This window comes from Gekko japonicus, unplaced genomic scaffold (genome assembly GCF_001447785.1).
Source record: "Gekko japonicus isolate JY-2015 unplaced genomic scaffold, Gekko_japonicus_V1.1 scaffold1029, whole genome shotgun sequence".
In the NCBI taxonomy this organism is placed as follows: domain Eukaryota; kingdom Metazoa; phylum Chordata; class Lepidosauria; order Squamata; family Gekkonidae; genus Gekko; species Gekko japonicus.
In genome coordinates this window covers 216,785-239,227 of record NW_015167081.1, presented here as the reverse complement: position 1 = coordinate 239,227, position 22,443 = coordinate 216,785, and the positions used below count along the sequence as shown (strand labels likewise).

Below are 22,443 nucleotides of genomic sequence, written 5' to 3'. Positions count from 1 at the left end.
TGTGATTGGACTTTATCTTTACAATCCTATTGGTTGATATGTACAGTAGGGCGTGGCTACATTAGCCGGGAGAGTTTAAAAGGCGCTCAGCTGCAATGCAAAAGTTGTTCTGGTTGTTCTGTTCTGGTTGTGTTAAGCGTTGCTCATTTAAAGCTGGATCACTGGCTGAAATCACTCTCTGACTCTTGTTAAGTAGCCAACTTAACAAGAAACCTGCTATGTGGAAAGTTCTGCTGCAGCTGCACTGGGTCAAAAGCCACAACACACACGGCCGTCCCTGTGTGCAAACACCAATATCCTATCCACAGGGGAAACCCACATCCCAGCTGCACTGGGTCAAAAGCCACAACACAGACAACACACACGGCCATCCCTGTCCACAGGGAAAACCCACATCTATAGTCACTGGAGGGGTCACATCTCAGAGATACTAAAAGATGATGGGAGCACAGAGGCATATGAATGGGGAAGGAATGACACAGAACAAAAGACGCAGGAGGAGAACATTTTATTAGGGTCAAATCGGCCACATGAAACAGGTATGAATACTTGACTGCACAGGACATGCAGTCACACATAACAGGAGCTTAGTTTATGGGAAGGGAGCCTATGCAAATGCTGTCCCAAGCAGAGTTGTTCCCTTTTAAGTTCCACAGAAGCCAATGGGCTTAGAAAGGCCATAACTCTGCTTAGGATGGCACCGCTGGAATGGACAGGCTGTGGTGTGTGTCTGTGCACCTTTCTTCCGCACACTGCCTGTTGATTCTCTTCTCTAAATAGCCCCCCTCCCAAAGGTGTCCTTTCCCTTGACAAAGCGTTCCATGGACAAAGGCTTTTGTTACGTCTATGTGACATGCAGACTTGACCTGAGATTGAACTATGAAAATAGATTTTTGTTATTTCCTGAAGACCACCATATTTTGGGGAGAAAAAAAGCCCAGGTTAATAATACGCAAGGAATAAACTAGCATGGATCCTTGTAACTGGGTGATGAGGGAGGTTTCCAGGGGTGGCTCCCATTGAATCTGGGCAGGGAGTGAATTAAGCATAAAACTTGATATACTCCGCCAGGCGAGGGTCCTTGCACAGTTTCTCTTCCAGTGCTACATATTTCTGTGGGGCTCTCTCCTTGTGCCTGGGGAAGGGGGACAAAAAAAGATTAAGAAGAAGAGTTGGATTTATACCCCGCTTTTCACTCGGTGTCTCAGCGCGGCTTACAATCTCCTTCCCTTCCTCTCCCCACAACAGACACCCTGTGAGGTAGGTGGAGCTGAGAGAGCTCTGAGAGAATGGCTCTTGAAAGAACTGGGACTGACCCAAGGTCACCCAGCTGGCTGCATGTGGAGGAATGGGGAATCAAACCAAGTTCTCCAGATTAGAGTCCACCGCTCTTAACCACAACACCAAACTCGCTCTAAAATAAACATTTAAGGGCATAGTCACACTCTAGACTCAAAATGGTGTATCAGTCTCTCTCTTTCTTCAGAAACGTCCCCTAGGAACTGTAGTTCTGTGAAGATGAGATTTTTAACAGAATAATCTCAGTTCTTCACCAAAGTACATTTCACAAGATTCGGGGGGGGAACCATGACAGTTAAGGTGGTGTAAAACTGCTATCAGCTTGGCAGTAACAACTATATTTATTGGTTCTTTCCTGAATAACTGGGCCGTATCAAAGTGGGATCGCATGGCTGCTGTCCCCCAAAATTAGCCATTTTGGCTTCTGGGCAGGGTTGCCAGCTAGTGGGAGAGGAGGGGGGGCAGGAATGGGGGGGTGATGACCCCACTTCTGACAAATGCCTGGTGCAATGCTGCTCTTCTGTCAGTTTTTTACCCCCACGGCCCACCAAGTGGTGGCAGGTAGCGAAGGGGGAGGCCAGGAGGTCACCTGATTCCTGGGTCCTTTTCTCCTCTTAATTGCCCTACCTTGTTCTTAATAAGAGTAGCGGGAAGCAGGATTGTACCCACTGATCCTGCTGCCAGACACCCATGAGAACGTCTGCAGTGATTCCCTCCTTGTGGACAAGTAGTCTGTATACAGGCTTCTCCATGTGACTGGGAAATGCTGCTTAATGCAGGGTCCTAATCACATGGGGACTCCTACACACAAATAAAAGTGCGCACACAGACAAACAGCACAGACAATCCAACTGGATGTGCAAACGTATGGAGGTGGGGCTGGAGTGGCATGTTCCCACTCCCTTCTATATGAACTGCATGTGCACGTTTGCCAGCACCAAATTATCATCTCAGATGCAAAATTGGCATCCAGTGGCGTGATGCATTTTCAGTGGCTGCCCTTGTGTTATGGACAGAGTGCTCTCCCCAGGCTGTTTGTTTGTCCCCATCAGTGATTTTGTTCCTTTTTCTCGGGGTATGTGATAAAGACTGGACATGTTACCAGGTGGTTCTTAATATTGCTATGTTTCTGGTAGTATTTAACAGCACTACTGTTTTTAATTAGGATGCTTTAATATGATAAGGTTATAAACAGTCTTTTAAAACTCTTAAAGTTCTAAGGAACTTGCAATGCCATCCAAAGCAGAGTTACACCCGAGCCCATGAAAAGTCAAGGAGCTGAGAAGGACATGACTTTGCTTTAGTTTGGCAATGTCAGAAAGCAAAAATAAACAAAAAGGTCACTGAATAAGTTGAGGCGTGAGCAAGGGTTGTGTATATGGTAATCAGCGGGAGACTGGGGGGGGCAACATGGGAGGGGCAGTGCTGCCAGCATGATGCACTCCCAGGAAACCCCAAGAGTGGTGCCTCTCTAGGAATTACCAGAAACTCTGTAGTAAAACCATAGCGTTTCCAGCGATTCCTAGACAGGACTACCATCATATCTGGGTTTTGCCTGGAAATGACATTATGCTGTTGCTCAAAGTTCTAAGGAACTTGCAATGCCATCCAAAGCAGAGTTACACCCAAGCCTATTGCCAACGTAAAGAAAAGTCAATGAGCTGAGAAGGACATGACTTTGCTTTCGGTTGGCAAGGTCAGAAAGCAAAAATAAACAAAAAGTTGAGGCATGAATGAGTTGAGGCGTGAGCAAGGATTGTGTATATGGTAATCAGTGCGAGACCAGGGAGGGCGACATGGGAGGGGCAGTGCTGCCAGCATGATGCACTCCCAGGAAACCCCAAAAGTGGTGCCTCTCTAGGAATTACCAGAAACTCTGTAGTAAAACCATAGCGTTTCCAGCGATTCCTAGACAGGACTACCATCATATCTGGGTTTTGCCTGGAAATGACATTATGCTGTTGCTCCAACAGCCATTTTTCTATTTATTTTTTTTTGTCCTGCTGCCACTCCAAACACCAGCAGGAAACAAGGGGGTGTGGCAAAGTAAAAGTACCCAGGAATTCCTTGCCGGGGGTGGGGGAGACTTGGGGATGAGACTTGTTCACAATACCTATTGAGCCTGTTCTCTAAGATGCGAATGCGGAACATGGCTTCAGAGCAGAAGCTTAAGTAGGCATCCTCATCCTCCAAGGTCATGTTAAGCTGGTTCTGCTGGTACCATTGCTGCTTCTTCTGAAGCTCCTGGGTTTCCTGCATGAGGACAGAAAGGCAGAGAATAGATCTGGGAGGGAGGACAGAAGGAAGGTATTCCGACAATAGGGTAAAACTCAGGAGAGGTGATGATGAATGGGCCAAGCCAGCCCTTCCTTTGGCCCTCCCCTGCTTCCCTGTGAATTAAATACTCAACGAAATTTGAACTACCGCTCTATTTGTATGTGCTGACCATCCCTAAATTAAGAAGAGCATATATGGTGGCCCGTTGTAATGCGTTTCCTTCTGCGCAGATGAAGGGTCGCTTCCAGGGTATTCCTGTTAATCAGTGTTTCTGCGACTGTTCACTGGAGGATGTGGACTCCCTCTCCCACATCTTTTTTCATTGCCCTGAACATACAGCTGGGAGAGGAAAAATTTTGAGGAAATGGCTACTGAAATACTCACCCTTCCCGGAATCTAGACTCTGGTTGAATAGTTTCTGTTTTAATTGCATAACAGATGTGGCAACATTTTGTTTTGTTGTAATTTTAAATCTGTAAACTTTTTAAGGTGTATGGCTTATGGGCTTCTAAACCTAATAAATGAATGAAAGGATGAATGAGCTTCCCTGTCGAGGGATGGGGGGGGACCAAGGCACCTTCTCGAAACGGGCTTGGATGAGGTTGGCCTTGTCGACGAGCCGGTGCTTGAAGTCGTTCAGGCAGTCTTCCTTGAGGCGCAAGGCAAGCCACTTGGTCATCTTCTCGACTCCGCCCATCTGGATTAGGAAAGGGGCCAGGTAGTCGAGATCCTGCTCCACCTGCCGCTGGCGCTCCTCTTGCATCAGGCGCTCCTGCCAGGAAAGAGAAGCCGCTTTGCTATGCTCGCTGGACCATGAGAGATCTCCAGATGGGACACTCCTGCAGCAAGGAGCAAAGCACCAACGCTTGCGTCTCAAGGCATCATTACATCCTTTCAGAAGGTGCAACCGGGACTCGGGGCTCTGGCATATCTAGGCTGCCAGCTGGAGGAGCAAGGGATGTGCATCCAATAAGGGCTGACACTGCGCTCAGCTGGGAAACTGTCATATCCCCTTGGGGGGATTTTTTGGTATTTTTTTATCCCGCCCTTTACCCAAGGAGCTCAGGGCAGCATCCATCATTCTCTCCATTTCTGTTTTATCCTCACATCCACCGTTGAGAGTATGACTAGCTGAAGGTCTACATTGCCAACCTCCAGGTGGGCCCGGAGGCTGGCAATGTAGACCTCCAGGTGGGGCCTGGAGATCTAGAATCACACCTGACCAGAGATCATTTCCTCTGCTCTGGAGGGTGGACTCTGTGGCATTATGCCCTGCTGAGGTGTCTCCCCTTTCCCAAACCCCTCCTCCCCCAGGCTCCACTCCCAAAATCTCCAGGAATTTCCTAACCGTGAATTCCAAGAAAAGGAGGGCCGCACCAAGCACTATCGCTGTAGGAAGTGTTCAGACTGTACATCACAGATCCCCCGATGAAGCACGTGTGAAACATATGCTCATAGTGAATTAAGCCTCCCCGCTGCACCAATTGCCTTCTGCTCCGACCATGAGCCGGCAGCACTGTTGGCATCATACGATGAGCTTCAAGACTGAGGGGGCATTTGAAGAGAAAGCAAGAGGACCTCACCCAGTCGTCAAGAAAACTGAATAAAATTGAATGAATAAATACCACAGCCCAGTGTTCCCTCTAAGCTGAGTTAGTGTGAGCTAGCTCACAGGTTTTTAGCCTCCAGCTCACACATTTCTGTCTTAGCTCGGGAAGGGATGGCTCCAGAGCAAACTAATTTATGCAGTAGCCAAATCAATCGCTCACAACTTTAATGCCAGCAGCTCACAAAGTAGAATTTTTGCTCACAAGACTCCACAGCTTAGAGGGAACTTTGCCACAGCCTACTTTTTTTTTTCTTGAGTGGGGATTTGAACCTGGGTCTCCCAGCCAACAGATCCTAATCCAGCACACTCACCACTGCACCACACTGGCCAGCATTACCTACCATGCTGAATGAAGGCTGGTCTCCTACATGGCCATAGTTGTAGGGTCCAACTGGGGGGGAAATTTAGCCATTGCGTAAGTTGTGGGCTTGGCTGATCCACACAAACAAATGATAGGCTTAGGCATGGATCAGCCAGAGTTTGATATTATATCCTGGAGGGCAAAGGGCACGTCTACACTACCAACTTATATGAGCAGATCATCTCCTTCTGTTCTCCTTTCTCTCGCCCCCCCCCCCCCGAATCCTGGGAACTGCAGTTTGGTCAGCGGCTGCAAATCTCACCAGAGATATTTTCTTTGCTCACTATTACAGTTTTAAGGACTTCCTAGGAAAGGAGGGAACTGTTAACTGCAAGCCAGCCTAGAAGAAGGTTGCTAATTCAAGACTGCCTGTTCACCTACCATTAATTCTCTCTGTTCTCTGCTCTTCTCATTCCTTTCTGTATCGTAGATGGCCACAGTCAACTTGTTGGCTGCTACTTCTTCCTCTCGAATCCTCAGAATGTCCAGAACCTTGGGTGCAATAGACAAAGTTAGAAAAACGAAACAAATTGCTAGCCAATCCCATTCTGTCATGAGCCTTGGTGGGACCTGGATGTTTCTCATCATGAGATCAAGGGCAGCTCAGTGCATGTGTGATTTGCACTGGAAAAATTACCTAGGTGAGGGTCTGCACAGCCCTTTGTATATCAAAACATTGTGCATTATGTTGTACACTACTTTGTTTAAGTTTGGGCATAATGGCTGCTTCCACACAGAGGCAGAAAAACACACCTCTGCTACAGCAGCAGCAGCAAGTAGCACAGAAGCCACCGGGAATGGCATCCATGCCCTTCCCCCCCATTTCTGGGCCACTCGCTGTTGCTACCAATCTCCACTCCTCTCCTTTTCCTTGTCACATCTGTGCAAAAGCACAGGAGCAATAGTATTCATGCTTCTTCCCGCCTAAGGAGGAAGAGCCACGTAAGTTGGTGGATAGGGTTGGGCATGAAAATTCAGTCCATGGCCAAATGATGAACCAATACAAACTGGGAGGTGGGTTCACAAACCAAATTGGTTTGTATTGGTTTGTGACCCTTGCTTTTTGCTCCTCACCACTTTTTACGGGGAGCAGAAAGCAGGGGTTTCTCCATGAAAAGCTGCGTGGAGCAGAAAGCAGGGGTTTAAATGGCTTGTAGTCATTTAAACCCTTCCTTTCTGCTCTTCACAAACTGCCATGAACTGCTTCAAAATTCGTGGACGTTCGTGGTGGCTCTTCAGTTCGCGAACCACAAACCAGGCAAAATTCATTACAGACTTTCATTTGTGAGCCGGTTCATGCTTATTCATATTTGTGGAAGTCTCCTTAGGCTAGAAGAAGGCTTCAAACTTTGCACAGGGGATTGGTAAGCATGCCTCCCACTTACGAAGTGGCCAGGGGCTACATATTCGGGATGACTCCCTGCTGCAGCCCTCCATTTCTTCACCAAGAGCATCTAGGAAGCTGCCTTATGTGCATCCAGTGTATTGATGCATTAAGCTCTGAAACAGTGATGGCTGTTCTGACCAGTGATGGCTGTGCCTGGATTCGGGCAGTGGTCCTTCCCAACCCTGGTGCTCGAGAGCTTTCAATGGGAGTGGATCAACAGTGCCGTTCCAAGCAGAGTTATGCCCATCTAAGATGTCAGAATTCAGTCTTAGAGGGGTGTAACTCTGTGTAGGATGGCACAGTAAACCTAGGCTCTTCTGCCCTTGAGGCTTCCCAGATACCTCCATCTCAGACTCCCAGACTTGGTGCCTGGACAGCTTCTCCTCTTCCATTAAGCGCAGCATCATTTCGTATAGATGAAACAACTTCTCGTCTTTTTCAGTCAGCCCTGCCTAAAGACAAACATATCAATGAAGAATGACACTCCCATGGAGGGAGGGTCTTATCCAATGGGCAACAAGTACAGGTGCCCTGGGTCCCATGCTGGGGGGAGCTGGCTCCAAGGCCAAGCCTTTTCAAGGGCTTGGGCAGCTGATCAGGCAGTGATGGCCACTTGTACTGACCAAGGCTCAGGCAACGAGCTCCTGGTGGCAGCAAGGGCTCCTGTCCACCCCATACAGGGCAAGGGCTGCCCTTACTTGGACCCAGTAGAATGGGGGGGGCACCTGAAGGGGCAGTGATTCTGGGACCCAGAATCACTACAACTACTCCTGCATTCCCAGGCATGTCTAGCTCTTCAGGATTAGTACAGCAACTATTAATGCCCTTGATCTGCTGATCTTCAAACGACGGAGTTGAAACTGTTGGAAAATTGGTAAAATAGTTAAATATTCAGAGGTTGCAATGGATCTTTGTTCACTGGAGAGGAGGCATTTTCTTTCTATGTAGAAATTTTTATTTCTAAAGCGAAGGGTACATGGGAAAATTTACAAAACAACAAACACTTAAGACTACATGCTTGCAACAATGGACACACAGATAGTAATGGAGATTCTTCCTTTCTTCTTGACCCCTAGAAGGAAATCACCTGAATGCATTAACCAATGATTGTTAGTAAATAGGCTTCAGTTCTGCGGGCTTTCTTCCCATTGGCTTTCTGCCAGGTTCCCTTCCAGGTCAGTCTAAACAACAGCACACAAGGTAAGCACATTAACCCTATAATGACTGAATTTTAGACATTGCAACACACATATTTCCAACAGAGATAGGGTTGCCAGGTTCCCCCTGACCACCAGCTTGGGGGAAGAGGAGAGAGGGTAGGATTGCGAGAGCCAGGTTGGGAAACTCCTGGAAATTTGTGGGTGGAGCCTGGGGAGGACAGGGACTTCAGTGGGGTACAATGCCACAGAGTCCACCCTCCAAAACATTCATTTTCTTCACAGCAACTGAACTCCATAGCCTGGAGATGAGTTGTAATTCCAGGGGATCCCTAGGTCCCACCTGGAGGCTGGCATCCCTAGGGTGAGATGCTCTGGTAGGTGGTAGAGCCCAACCTGCTGGGCCATCAGCTCCTGTGGAACTCCTAACTCTTTTTTTGCTGCTTCTTGGATGGATCTGCTGCTAGTGCTCATGCGTAGCCAGAAAGGGAGCCACACCCCCGGCCTCTGGAGGAGCAGCAGAGCAGTAAGGCATGATGACTAAGCGGTGGAGAGGATTATTTTATAGCATGGACAGGTTCAGAGATTCCAGAGCCTGTTTTTCCTGTCACATGACTGTAATCATGTGATTTCCTGCCACATGCTTCCAGTTTGGTGGGTCCCATGCTGTTGCCTGGGGTCAAAGGGCAGCTGCTGGTTTAAAAAGGCCTCCATGGTAAAGATCATAGAGATGAGGGGACATTCCTAGAGCATTCCCATCAATACCATTCCCCCCTCCCCTCTATTTTTCTCCAGTTCTTCAAGTTATTGAGAGTGGGGGTGGGAGTTTGCCCATTGCCAATGGGCAAATGGCAACCCTTCTGCCCATAATTTCCTGTCAGATACAGGCCAGGGGCTCTGACCTGGCTGGGTTGCCCCCTTCAGAAAGAAGGGTGTTTGAAGTCTTCATTCCTGGACTGGGACTCTGGCACCATATGTCCTTGGAGCCCATGGAACCATCCATTTACTGGGCTGTCTGGCACATGGAGCCACAAGGAGCTCATCTACCAAAATATACAATGCAATCCTGATTAGAATTACACCCTTCTGAGCCCAATGATTTCAATAGATTCAAGAGGGTGTGACTCTGCTTAGGATTCCACGGTTAGTCCCTGTTTCCTTCTGCTGTTAGTGTTTGTACCAATCAGAAATCACTTTGTCTCCCATGATCAAACACTTGCCCATGGGGGGGGGGGAATCTTCACACATGGACAACTATCATTTCAGGGAGAAGAATGAGGCATTGACATGATAGCTCTCTAGCATATGCTGAGAACTCTTCTATATGAAGGAATATTCAACCAGGTAAGGTGCCCCTCCACACACAGGTACTCTGAGATGGTCTAGTCCAAACACAATTTTGCCACCTTGGTGCAAACAAGGCCTACACTTCAGTCCAACAAATGGATTTGGGGGATCATTTCAATAATCCTTAAAACAATACTGTAAGGTATGTCTGTGTTTTTATCCCTATGTTGCAGATAGGTGGGAGGGGCTGAGGCTCTGTCATTCATCTCAGGACGTCTAGTGAGTTGATGGCTAAAGAGTTGAACTGGGGCCTTTTCAGCTTATATTCTTACAATAATATATTCTTATAATATTGTATTCTTGTAATTCTTGTAATTCTTACAAGAATATATTCTTACACCATGATATATATATTCTTACACCATTATATATATATTCATCTTATATTCTTACAATAATGTAAGAATATATTCTTACACCATGATATATATTCTTACATCATGAAAGGCTATGATAAAAACAGAACTGCAAGCAGAAAACAGAAGCTTACTCCAAACAACTTCCCACAAAGGCACTGTAAAATCCTTCCCAAATACTGGCGTGGCCATCTCACATACCTCCCATGTTGTAGCAATGGGCTGTTTGTACCTGATAGCTGAGGCACATATCTTGAGTCATGATGATCTTATTCCCAGTGGTGTCCACGTCGGATCGTTTGTTGAACTCCCTCTTTGAGGCCGTGATGTAGTTCATCTTGTAGTGATAGGTCAAGAGGATTCTTTCCTTCAGGATCAAAAAGATGCGCTCGGCCACATCTTCATCTGCTGGTTTTTTGGGATTCCTGCGGAATCGCTCTGTGATTTTCTAAAGAAGTGTTGGGGTGTGGAGACAGGGAAGATAAAGGGTGATCAAGTGAGGCCAGAACAGAATTCTCAGCCAAACAAAGTAATATGAGACTGAGAGTTGATTTGGGCACCCGTGATGCAACTAGAAGTGCACGTAGCATGTATTTTGGCCCTGACAGTAGTGAGTTCAGAACAGCCTTTACTTGTGGACAACTGAACACTCTAGGGGAGTGATATGGCAGCCATGAACACCATGGTGCCCGCCAATGGGATTTCTTGGTGCCCATTCACTTCTTCCCCAAGTCATTTCTCAAAGGAAAGAGCCAGTTCCAGCTTTCCCCCATCTCCTTGCAGCAGAAGGTGCTTCAGAATTGCTTAGGACGCATCACCTTTGTGTCTCTGGGGAACTCAATTGCCTCCACTGTAGGATGATGCTTGGGCTTGCAACCTCCCCATATTTTGTGATTGGCTCTGGGCCATATGGGGGCCACTTTCCATCCCGCATCGTCCTCCCACCTCCACAAGGGATTCCAGATGTATGTTGTTATGTATTGGGACTGAAACATTCCAGGACTGTTCTACCTGAGACTGGCTGAGCTTGGAGCCCAAGAACAATAGCCCACCAGGACTCTGGAAGTAACCAATCAAGAAGTAACATTATGTAAATAGCCTATTGTTGGGAGCGGGGTGTGTTTGGGTGTGGCAATCGCATGCTATTTAAACAGGGCTGTGGCCTTCAAGTTTAGTCTTATTCTTACTGAAATCACTAATAAAGTAGAGCTGATCACGAGACTTGGGGTCTGCTCATCCATGGAACCCACTATTTAACATATGTTTATCTCAAACATGCATCCAGAACCCTGCAAATGGGAAAATCCACTTATGGGGAAGGATTTGTTGGAAGAACCAGATGCGATGTCCTTGTGCCTCAGCCTCCAAGAAGCAAGTGACCAGAGAGTTATAGCTAGATAGGCAGACACTAAGCATCTCCCTGTTTACTCTTCTGTCACTGAACCCTTGGATGTGCACATTGCTATTCTTAGGGAAACTAAATTTCTTCTTCTCTCTCTTCCCCAACGAATACAAAGAGGGAGGACACGTTTCTCCTTCTTTGATACCATGAATGCAGAGTGCCTCTCTGCATCTGCATCCATCACTAGCTAGATAGAACAGAATCTGTTACTGTCTCTGCACTTCGCTATCCAGTATATATTTCCAAAATAAAGTAGTTCTTATATCTTTTAAACTGATAAGTGGCTCTGTGTAACTTTGTAGTCTTATAAGCACATGGTGAACTAAGGAACTCTGCTGCATTCTGAGCCTAGCGCACTTTGCAACTTAGCAAGGGGTCTGGGTTAACACACCAGCTCTCCCAACAGGACTCAGGACTGTCTCCCCCACTGCTGATGCTTCACTCCAGATCGCTCGAATCCCTTTGCTTCTTTCCCGTGGCGGAACAGGTGCTCTTTATTACATCATCCATGGAACCCACTATTTAACATATGTTTATCTCAAACATGCATCCAGAACCCTGCAAATGGGAAAATCCACTTATGGGGAAGGATTTGTTGGAAGAACCAGATGCGATGTCCTTGTGCCTCAGCCTCCAAGAAGCAAGTGACCAGAGAGTTATAGCTAGATAGGCAGACACTAAGCATCTCCCTGTTTACTCTTCTGTCACTGAACCCTTGGATGTGCACATTGCTATTCTTAGGGAAACTAAATTTCTTCTTCTCTCTCTTCCCCAACGAATACAAAGAGGGAGGACACGTTTCTCCTTCTTTGATACCATGAATGCAGAGTGCCTCTCTGCATCTGCATCCATCACTAGCTAGATAGAACAGAATCTGTTACTGTCTCTGCACTTCGCTATCCAGTATATATTTCCAAAATAAAGTAGTTCTTATATCTTTTAAACTGATAAGTGGCTCTGTGTAACTTTGTAGTCTTATAAGCACATGGTGAACTAAGGAACTCTGCTGCGTTCTGAGCCTAGCCACTACCTTTGCAACTTAGCAAGGGGTCTGGGTTAACACACCAGCTCTCCCAACAGGACTCAGGACTGTCTCCCCCGCTGCTGATGCTTCACTCCAGATCGCTCGCCTCCCTGTGCTTCTTTCCCATGGCGGAACAGGTGCTCTTTATTACGCACATTCTTGTGTGATGTTGATTCAAGCCTTAAGGTGCCCTCTCGTTTGGTCAAATGGCTTCTTTCAGCAGAAGGTGAATCTAGGTAGCAACGCTTAATGCAAACCAGCATTATTTATTTTATTGACTTCATTTATACCCCACCGTTCTCCCAAAAAGGACCCAAAACGGCTTTACATTGTTCTCCATTCCTCCATTTTATCCTTATAGCAACCCTGTGAGGCAGGTTAGGCCGAAAAGTATATGACTGGCTCAAGGTAAGCAGCCATAAGGAAAATAAGCTCTAAGTTTACGCTGGATCTCTTGGAAGTTGAACACAAGTACCAGAAATATACAAAAAGTTTAGTACCAGACCCAGAGCAATTCACATGCTCCTGACACCTCACGACCACAACAATTAATTTCAATAGGATGTTACTTACTTACCAGATTACAGTCCACCACTCTTAACCACAATGCCATGCTGGCTGTAATTGTTTTGTCTGTTGCAAAGGATTGATACCTAATAAGCTCTTGGGAAGGACAAAGTTTTGAACTGAGATCTTCTGACTTTGTAGCTCAGTCTCTTAACCAGAGTGTTAACTTACCAAAATTGGCCGAGCATTTGATTCTGTGTTGACCTGTGTGTTGTTGGGAGGTTTCTTTGCTCTTTTGCCAAATTCAGCATGTCGGTACCACAGGAAATCTGACCGCCCTTCAAAATATTCTGCCATGTCTGTGGGTGTCTCAACTCGTTTCTGAAGGCCGTCCACCCGCGTCTCGCTGTAAAACTCCATGGTGCGCTCCGTCTCAGGCTCCATCGTCTTGTAGGCGTGCACTGAGAAATCAGAGGGATGCCCTGGTGAAGTCTTGAGTTAGATGGGTGCTTGGCCAGTGCTCGCACAAATCTTGGAGAGTTGGAGGAGTCAACAAATAAAGGCCGATTTCCACAAAGCAGAGTTCACAGGGTATGAGGGGAGGAACTCCATCACAGTCTCCTCCTCTCTTCCTACATGCTTTATTCCAGCTACATGCTTTATACCATCAGACCATGGTATCTGTTATAATAACTGGGTGTATACCAAATTCTGCTACAGTTGGAGCAAGCCAGATTTTTGTCACTTTCAATAAGCTGTGTGCCTGGAGCTCTCTTAGGGTTGCCCTGTCTTAAGTTTGTCCTGGTGGGGGGTTAGAGTTTGACTGTGTTGGCATAGTTTGTACCACCCAATGCTTTGGGTGTGTAGTTTTTCATTGCTCCCAGGGTCTTCTGGTGCATGTGCAAAGTGCATGTGCCGCAATGACATCACCCAGAAGTGATGTCATTGCACCGGGCACATCGTTCATGGGACGCTCTAGCATTTGGGTAAAAAACTATGGTCACCATAGAGTTTTTACCCAAATGCTAGAGTGTCCATCGCACAACATGCCCAGTGTGATGACATCATCTCTGAGTGACATCACTGCACTGAGCACGTTGGGCACAACAGACTGGCGGATTGGGGGCCTTGAAAGTGGGGAAATCCCCACCCCCATCGGGGGTGTGTGGCAACCCTAAACACTCTGCTTGGAATTTGACTGATTAGCAGGCAGGCACAGGCCCAATTTGGATTGGGACCATGTGAATAGAAAGAGCCTCCTCTTTGCCCCGGTCATGAAATAGGCCTGGGGCTACGTTTATGTGTTGATGGCTACCCACAGATTTCCACCACAGGTTAAATGGTAGCTTCCTTGGGCCGTTTCAGGTTGGGGAAATGGTGTGTGAGGAAGGATTAAGTCCCTTCTCTCCTGGTGCCATGGTCCTCCTGAATCAGCTAGAGATGGGTGAGTAACTCAGGAGCCTCAACACACCCTTCTCCTTTAGCTATAATAATGAATTAGCATTTCTATGGTGCTGTTGTAACCGAACAAAAACAATCAGTGCAACCGGAGGGTATTTGGTCTGTTGCTGAAGATCACATTGTCACATGGTCTTCCACAACAGGAGAAACAGTCCTTCCCTGGGGTGGGGGTGGGGAAGACTAAATACCTTCCTGCTCCCACATCATGGTCCGGTCCAGAGTGGGAACAGAAGAATATTCACAAATCATGTATGGCTGTGGTCAAGTTCTCAGGTCAGTTCCAGGGCAAGAGAGCTTCAGAGTCACACACAGCACCCCCACCCCACCCATGGCCACTCCACCCCACTCATGGCCAACAGTAAAGGTGCCTTGAAGGGCTTTCATACCTTTGAGACCCTGCACGTGTCCAGGGGCAAAGTATTCTGTAGTCACTTCTGTCTGCTTATTCAGTTCTCTCCTCTCCATCATATCCTCTCGGTTCTTGAACCATTCCTTCACCTCCAGGACTTTGGAATCTGGTGGGCACAGGAAGGGGGGGGATCTTTAGTGTCAGTGGCTTAGTGCTAGATACAGATCATTCAAAACTGATTAGGAGAAGACCTGCTTTTGCCCAGTAAATAGTGCTGGGCTCCTGTTTCCAGGGATATTGCATTTTCCCACCATAGGATGCCTTTATATTTTACAATATACCTGAGGAAATGTGATACTTTCCCCTGAAGTATATTTCCTTAGTATATAAGTGGCCATACGAATGTCCTGGGCACCTTATTGGACAATGTATCTGACTCTGCCACCATTAAGGATGAGCAACACAATACCCCATTCCCATCCCAAGCCTAATATCTACGTTTTTCAGTGCGTCTGTGATTCCCACGTTACAACTGATCCTGAAGGGGGATTAAAAAATGTAAAACATTTCCCCCTTGAGTCACTTCATACTTCTACAATAAGTAGTATGCATTATTGCTCTAAAGCATGGTTTAACATAAGGGCATTGGAGTCAGCTAGTCTCTCTCCCCCACCCCCATTGATAGGAGGACAATGAAAAACTACACACCCAAAGCATTGGGTGGTACAAACTATGCCAACACAGTCAAACTCTAACAACAAAGTAGTTATCTTATGTGGTTTTCAGCAATAAAAATATTGAGGGGTTAACCATTCAATATTTTTAAATACACACCTTCAGGAGATTCAGAATAAAGGAAAAAATGCACACATAAAAAGGGTCATTGGGAATTAACATTAGGAGACCCCAGGTAGTATACCTGTGTACTTGTACCCTTAAGCAATTTAAAAAATTGATAATGTTATTTAGTATTTTTACATTCAGTTGTGTTTACTGTCAAATAAATCCCATATTTTTAATAACTATGACTAATCTGGGGGTCAGCTTGACTCCGATACCTGATTAATAAAGTACTTTTCCAAGAAAAAATGGGTTTAAAGGGCTTAAGGGCCATGAACCACCACTGCTATGCAACATCTGCATTGCTGGGATCTAATGCTAGTTGCCTTTGCCCCTTAATTTTACTTTTGTTATGGTTGCCTGGGGTCCAAAAAGCAAATTTAGGCACATCCACAGAGTTCTGAGTGTCATGTGCATGGGAAAGCCACACGAGAGTAGCAAGGGTGTTTTTAAGCATCATGCGTGGTGACACTGGTGGCTTCCACATGGAAAGGAATCCCCCTTTTGCTTTCATCACTGCAGCAAGTGCAGAGGCATTCGAAGTAGCAATGGAGCCTCCACGCGGAGATGTTCTCCATGCTTTCCTCGCAAGTCTATCATTCCTCTTCCCCTTCTTGCTGATAGTTGGTAGCAGTTTTGTTACAATACCCATATAACTGTCAGCGATCTCTTCAATAAGTCCACTGGTGGGGAGGGGGGATGGCAGGAATGAGGGGACATGGAGAGGAAATATTACTGGAGGTGGGTGGGGTTATGATGACCTTTAAAGCCCTTCGCTGTGTCCGGTCCAGAGTGGGAACAGAAGAATATCCACAAATCATGTATGGCTGTGGTCAGGTTCTCAGGTCAGTTCCAGGGCAGGAGAGCTTCAGAGTCACACACAGAACCTCCACCCCACCATATCTGAAGGACTGTCTCCTCCCATACATTCCCCTGTGCCAGATGTGGTCTTCAGGCTGCCACCTGCCAGCTGTTCCCCCACTCAGGATGGTCCACCTGGTATCAGCCAGAGTCCAGACCTTTTTTTAAAAAATCACAGCCCCCCGACCACTTTGGAATGGGGTCCCCGAAGAGGTGAGGGGAGCTCCCTCCCTGGAGGTCTTCAAGAGGCACAGCAAGCCTTATTTGTCTGCCAGGGCTTTCGATGGGGTATGAAGTGCAGGCATCTTTAAGTGGGGAGGATGTATTTGGGGGTTCTACCTGGCTTTAATCTCTAACATTTCAACAGCTCCTTGTAAATCACCTTGTAAATCACCTTGAGCCAAGAGAACAGGTGGGGTATAGATGTTAAACTAAATAACTCGGCATCCCCCAACCACACTGCAGCCCAACCTGCTTCTGAGTACCTCTTCATGGAAAAGATCAAATGAAAGCAGGTTTGGGAAAATGCTCTGTGAAGCACGAGGAAATCTGGGTGATAATGCCATATGAAACTAAAAGAAAAAGCTGAAGTTTGGGGTGGAAAGTAGAGCTAAGAGTTCCAATGGAAGTAGCCACTGTTTGTCTTGCTCAGAGGGCCCAACGTGTCTCATCACGGCGCTTACAATCTGGATCCTCATAGAGAGTGAGGCGGCTGATCAGCCCGTTGTTGTTCAGGTAAGGTGCCCATTTCTCCAACTTGGCGTTCCTGTACAAAATCTCCTTCTTGCCTTGGGGACACCGCATCTCAAATTCTGTGGACCAGAAACAGAAACAAGGTCACTGTTCACTGGGTACAGAGCTTTTGGTAACTGTACAAAATACTCTGCTAACTTGGATTTCTCATCTTCTCAAGTTAAAATGAACATAGACAGGGAGCTGCCTTATACTGCATCAGACCCACAGGTCCATCCAGGTCAGTCTTGTCTACTCTGATTGACAGCATCTCTCTAGGGTCTCAGGCAGAGGTATTTCACGTCACCTGCTACCAGGTCCTTTTAACTGGAAATGCTGTACCACTGAGCCCTGACCCTGCTATTCCAGCTTTGTCAAACAGTGTTTTCAGTGGTGTTTTATCATATATATCACACAAGTTCACATGCATATATACACTCCCCTTCTGGTTTTCCTATATCTCCTGTTTATGCAAGGCTCCCTCCCTATTAGCTTCCAAAGAAGATATTGATCCACTCATTCCAAAACACACACACACACACAAACTGGCTCGTTCTATTGTAATTAATGAGGAAGCTGTTCCAAAGGGATGTGAAGAAGAGTTCCACACATCTAAGAGCCAGCCTGCTCTGCGGCACCACCCCTGCAAATGGCCAATGGGGGTACTGCAGTTTCTCATTCAGCAGGCAGGGCTTGCAATGGGAAGGTGCATGATACAGCAACACCAGTGAAGCTGACAAGCCTCTGCATGGGAGACCTCCAAACCTCCAGAAAGATGGGATGTGAATGCAGTAATAAATCAATGTTGGCATAGCAGAGATGGCCAAATATCCTACCTCTGCAAATGGCCAAGGGGGGTACTGCAGTTTCTCATTCAGCAGGCAGGGCTTGCAATGGGAAGGTGACAAGTCTCTGCATGGGAGACCTCTAAACCTCCAGAAAGATGGGATTTGAATACAGTAATAAATCAATGTTGGCATAGCAGAGATGGCCAAATATCCCAGTTATTTAAAAAACACACACCATCAAAGATAAACCCCCCAAACTATACCCTTTCCCTTTCTTTCTTCCCAGCAGGTCTTGCCAAAGCTGTTTCTGCCACTGCTTTTTCTCTACTTGCTAAGAGTCTATCACTCACCCTGATTTCTCCTTCTCCATCCGGAAGGCACTATCATGGTAACTTCCCAGAGAAGACTGCTGCTAGCCTGCTCTCTGGCACCACCCCTGCAAATGGCCAACAGTGGTATTGCAGTTTCTCATTTAGCAACTTCCCCTTGCCAGCTCCCCCTTCTGCCCCCTTTCTGGGCTGGCCTAGTGCCTCTTTCCTTCTGCAGTCAACAAGCCCTGAGGATTCCACTTTCCTTGCAGCCCAAGGAGATCTCCCTCGACACCCGAGCTCCAGGACTTAGTACAGAATACAGAGAGGACAACAAAATCTCAGTTACACATTTTTGTTTAAATTGTCCAGTACTACACCTGAAACATGTGGCTCCTGATTCACAGGTTGGCCACTCTGTAACACATTCAAATTGAGGGGAAAAAGAAATACCTTTTGGAGTTATTCTGATCGGTTCAACCCAAGATGCTGGCATGTCAAAGGCCTTGGATTCCTCTTCCTTCATCTGTTGAGACCCAGAGAGATGACACATTAGGACCCTAAGAGCTGCTGCTCTGCCTGTATCAGCCAATATGACTTTTGCTCTCTGACTCCGAAAAACACTCTCTGAACAATGGCCTTTACTGTTGCTTCCCTGAAGGTCAAACAATGTAACGCAAGATGGCTTGTGCAGTTTTGAACCCACACTGGGATTCCGCGTGAGATTATTTCTCTGCCTTCAAAAAGCCTAAAATGGTTTAGTACCTTCCCAAAAGGAACCCTTCTTCCCGTTTTTCATCAGTGGGGCAGGTGGCTGGATCTACGCCACAAGTGTAATGCATACGACTTAGGGAGAGGACATCCACACATTTCTTTTGGCTAGAACTCTGCTTCTGCACAAACTGCAGGTTGAGGATAACCACTGGGACAATCACAAGGAAATTCCGCACGAGATTATTTCTCTGCCTTCAACAAGCCTAAAATGGTTTAGTACCTTCCCAAAAGGAACCCTTCTTCCCATTTTTCATCAGTGGGACAGGTGGCTGGATCTACACCACAAGTGTAATGCATACGACTTGTGGAGAGGACATCCACACATTTCTTTTGGCTAGAACTCTGCTTCTGCACAACTGCAGGTCGAGGATAACCACAGGGACAATCACAAGGAAGGAGAGGGGCCATGCCTCAGTGGCAGAGCATCTGTGGGGCATGCAAAAGGTCCTGGGTGTTCGGTCTCCAGAATCTTCAGCTAAGGAGATGTGGAAGACTTCCGCCTGAGACCCTGGAGAGCTGCTGCCAGTCTGAGTAAACAAGACTGACCTTGATGGACTGGTTGTCTGATTCAGTACAATGCTGCTCCACATGTCCAAGAAAAGGGGACTTACCAAGTCTTCAATTTCATCTTCACCTTCTTCCTCCTCCTCTATTTCTGGCAGTGACAGGAGAGGTTTGTCGGTGCCCAGTAGCATAAACTCCCACCGGACTGGGTCACCAAGGTCAAACTCGAGATCCTACAAGGCATCACCCAGGAAGAGAACCAGGTTAACATTCAAAGACATGGATCAAGGGGTGGAGACCATTGCAAATGTCCTGCAAGTTCATTTCATCTGAAGATCCTCATGTCAGTCTTCAATTTCATCTTCACCTTCTTCCTCCTCCTCTATTTCTGGCAGTGACAGGAGAGGTTTGTCCGTGCCCAGCAGCATAAACTCCCACCGGACTGGGTCACCAAGGTCAAACTCGAGATCCTACAAGGCATCACCCAGGAAGAGAACCAGATCAACATTCGAAGACACGGATCAGGGGGTGGAGACCATTGCAAATGCCCTGCAAGTTCATTTCATCTGAAGAACCTCATGTTGACAGTACCCCTAGAGGCTACCTCACTCTGGCCACAGGTAAGAGGAGAGCACACGCGCTCTCTTCAAAGACTCCTGAAATTAACTCGGGTCTTGCAGAAGTGAGTCACCCCCCTGTCTACCTGCCCCTCTTCTCCCTTCAATCTCAGGGTGCCATACATGATTCTCCTCTCCTCCATTTCCCCTTTGGAATGATGAGAGAGAGAGAGGCCCAAGGTAATCCAATAAGTGGGGATTTGAACCTGTGACCGATTCCCCACAAGCAGCTATGCTGCCCTCGCTCTTCTGTTTCCCCTGCTTGCAGTGGTCAATTTCACACTATTCGCTGCATGGGCGCATTTTGACCCGCATTCCCCCCCAATTTCCCCCACGTCTTCTCCATCTCAAAAAAACAAGGACCGAGAAGATGTGGGAGAAATCGGGGGAGGGGGAGCTGTGGTACAAAATGCGTCCGTGCAGCAAATAGTGTGAAATTGACCTATGCAAGCAGGGGAAACAGAAGAGCGAGGGTGGCACAGATGCTTGTGGGGAATCGGACTGTCTTCCAAGTCCTAGCTTGATGCTCTATCTGCTGTATCACCCTGGCTCCCTCTACTCTGCCCGTCCCTGCCTTGGTGTCCATTTAAGAGAGCTACCAACCCTGCTCCTCTTCTTCCCTCACCTTCTCTCTCAGTCTCCTTCTCTTCCCCCTTTCACCCCTTCAGCTCCCTCAATTCCAATCCAACAATTATGGGAAGGAGGCAAGGAGGACTGTCCCCATTTGCCTCTTTGTCAGCCACACAGGAGCTGCACTTTGCGATGTTCACAGGCTCAAGATTGGCCGGCCCTGGTTCAAAACAGCTCAGCAACCACAGCAGAGAAAGACTGCCAGGAGAAGTGCGTGGTGAAAAGGGTTATTCTGGAGATTTCCCCAAACTCTACATCTACATTTCCTGAAGACAAAACTGATGCACGCAGATGCATAACAGATCAAACATCTATGGCCATTTGTAGCATGCAAACTGCAAGCTAATGCTGCCCCGATTTGCATTGGGGCCATGCAGGAAAGGGAAGAGGGGGTTTAACCATTCAAGCTCTACTCAGTTTTGCTATTCAAAAATCTGATCCCCTGCTGTGCTAGTGTGCTGTTAGCATTTTAAATGAAAAACAAGGACATCCTTTAAAAAATATACCTCCCCCCCCTTTTTTGAATTTGTGTGTGTGCGTGCGCTTGCATGCCTGGAAGCCATGGTGACTTCCGGTGACCCCTACTGGGGACTTGGACATTTTTGAGAGAGGTGGCTTGATAGTCTGCCTCTGCGTCCCAGGCCCTGGTATTCCTTGAAGGTCTCCCTTTCAGTTACTTGTCAGGGCTGGCCCTGCTTAGCTTCCGAGGTCTGATTAGATCAGGGTTGCCTGGGCCGTCCAGGTCAGGGCCTCTTCCCTCCTTTTAAAAGTTTAACAGCAGTGTGGCAGAACCATTTGTGTGTATGCCTGGAAGTCATGATTGACTTCTGACGACCCCTAGTGAAGCCTGGACATGTCAGAGGTGGCTTACTATTGCCTGCCTCTGCGTCCCAGTATGTGGTCTCCCTTCCAAGCACTTGTCAGGGTTGGCCCTGCTTAGCTTCTGAGCTCTGACGAGACTGGGCTTGCCTGGGTTGTCCAGGTCAGGGGACAGAGCCAGTTTTGATTAGCAAAGCCAAGCGGAGACTGAAGGGTTAAACCGCTTCTCCCGTCCTTGCATGACCCCAATGCAAATTGGAGCTGCATGAGCCTGCAGTTTGCACCTATCAGACGGCCAGAGGGCCCCTAGACAGGGAAAGTAATCCTTGAATTAGGTAAAAGGCCCCTTGTGAGTTCCCATTTGTCAGCGGGACCCAGCCTGCATAACGTAATCTGGGGCTGTCATGCACACTGTGAAGAAAGGGGATGGAAATGAGTTCTTCCACACTATGCACACTAGACCTAGTCAGACATTTCCCCATCCATCCATCCATCCATCCATCCATCCACAGGGAGTACCTTGCAGGCATTCCAGCAGTCCTGCATGTTGACCCAGTAGTTCCGGTGGTTCCAGACACTTTCAATGCCGAGGAAGTGGTCATCCTTGGTGTCGTAGTTTTTTCCTGTGAAAGGGTCAATGTAGAAGCTCTCTGGCACCTCGCGCTTGCCTGAAAGGACCAGAACCCAGGCATGGACCCGCAGGCCATACAGAGGGTCTGGCTTGGGCTTCTCTGCCTCCTGCAGCACAGAGAAAGACAGGGGCAAAAGGTCTGTGTCTGAAATACAGCTGCGACTGCTTGCTCCTTCCAAGGGTCTCTCATTGCTAGGGACAAACAACGACCAACAAAACCTCATATTCAAACTACGGATCTAACTGTTATCCCGTAAGAACAAACCGATAAAAAGCAATGCTTAATTCTTGTAGCTGTTTACAACATCCAGTGCAAAACAAATACTTTAATTTACAGTGTCCAGTTTCAGTTTTGGGGCTGGAAAAAATTCAAAATTTAGGTGAGAAAGATATTTTCCTGGCA

At 47.2% G+C, this 22,443-nt stretch overlaps 1 protein-coding gene across 1 annotated transcript in view; it reads right to left on the bottom strand.

The window, feature by feature from the left end:
• Positions 1–1,041: 1,041 nt before the first annotated feature.
• DRC7 (dynein regulatory complex subunit 7) overlaps positions 1,042–22,443 on the bottom strand; it is a 33,261-nt gene continuing 11,859 nt past the window's right edge. Inside the window, exons 6-17 of the mRNA XM_015412812.1 lie at positions 21,929–22,147; positions 19,451–19,576; positions 18,519–18,591; positions 16,912–17,049; positions 14,574–14,693; positions 12,958–13,187; positions 10,026–10,241; positions 7,275–7,385; positions 5,928–6,038; positions 4,154–4,348; positions 3,413–3,552; positions 1,042–1,135 (exon numbers count right to left, since the gene is read on the bottom strand). Of these exons, the coding sequence (XP_015268298.1) occupies positions 1,042–1,135; positions 3,413–3,552; positions 4,154–4,348; positions 5,928–6,038; positions 7,275–7,385; positions 10,026–10,241; positions 12,958–13,187; positions 14,574–14,693; positions 16,912–17,049; positions 18,519–18,591; positions 19,451–19,576; positions 21,929–22,147 (1,773 nt within the window). The remainder of the gene's footprint in view (positions 1,136–3,412; positions 3,553–4,153; positions 4,349–5,927; positions 6,039–7,274; positions 7,386–10,025; positions 10,242–12,957; positions 13,188–14,573; positions 14,694–16,911; positions 17,050–18,518; positions 18,592–19,450; positions 19,577–21,928; positions 22,148–22,443) is intronic.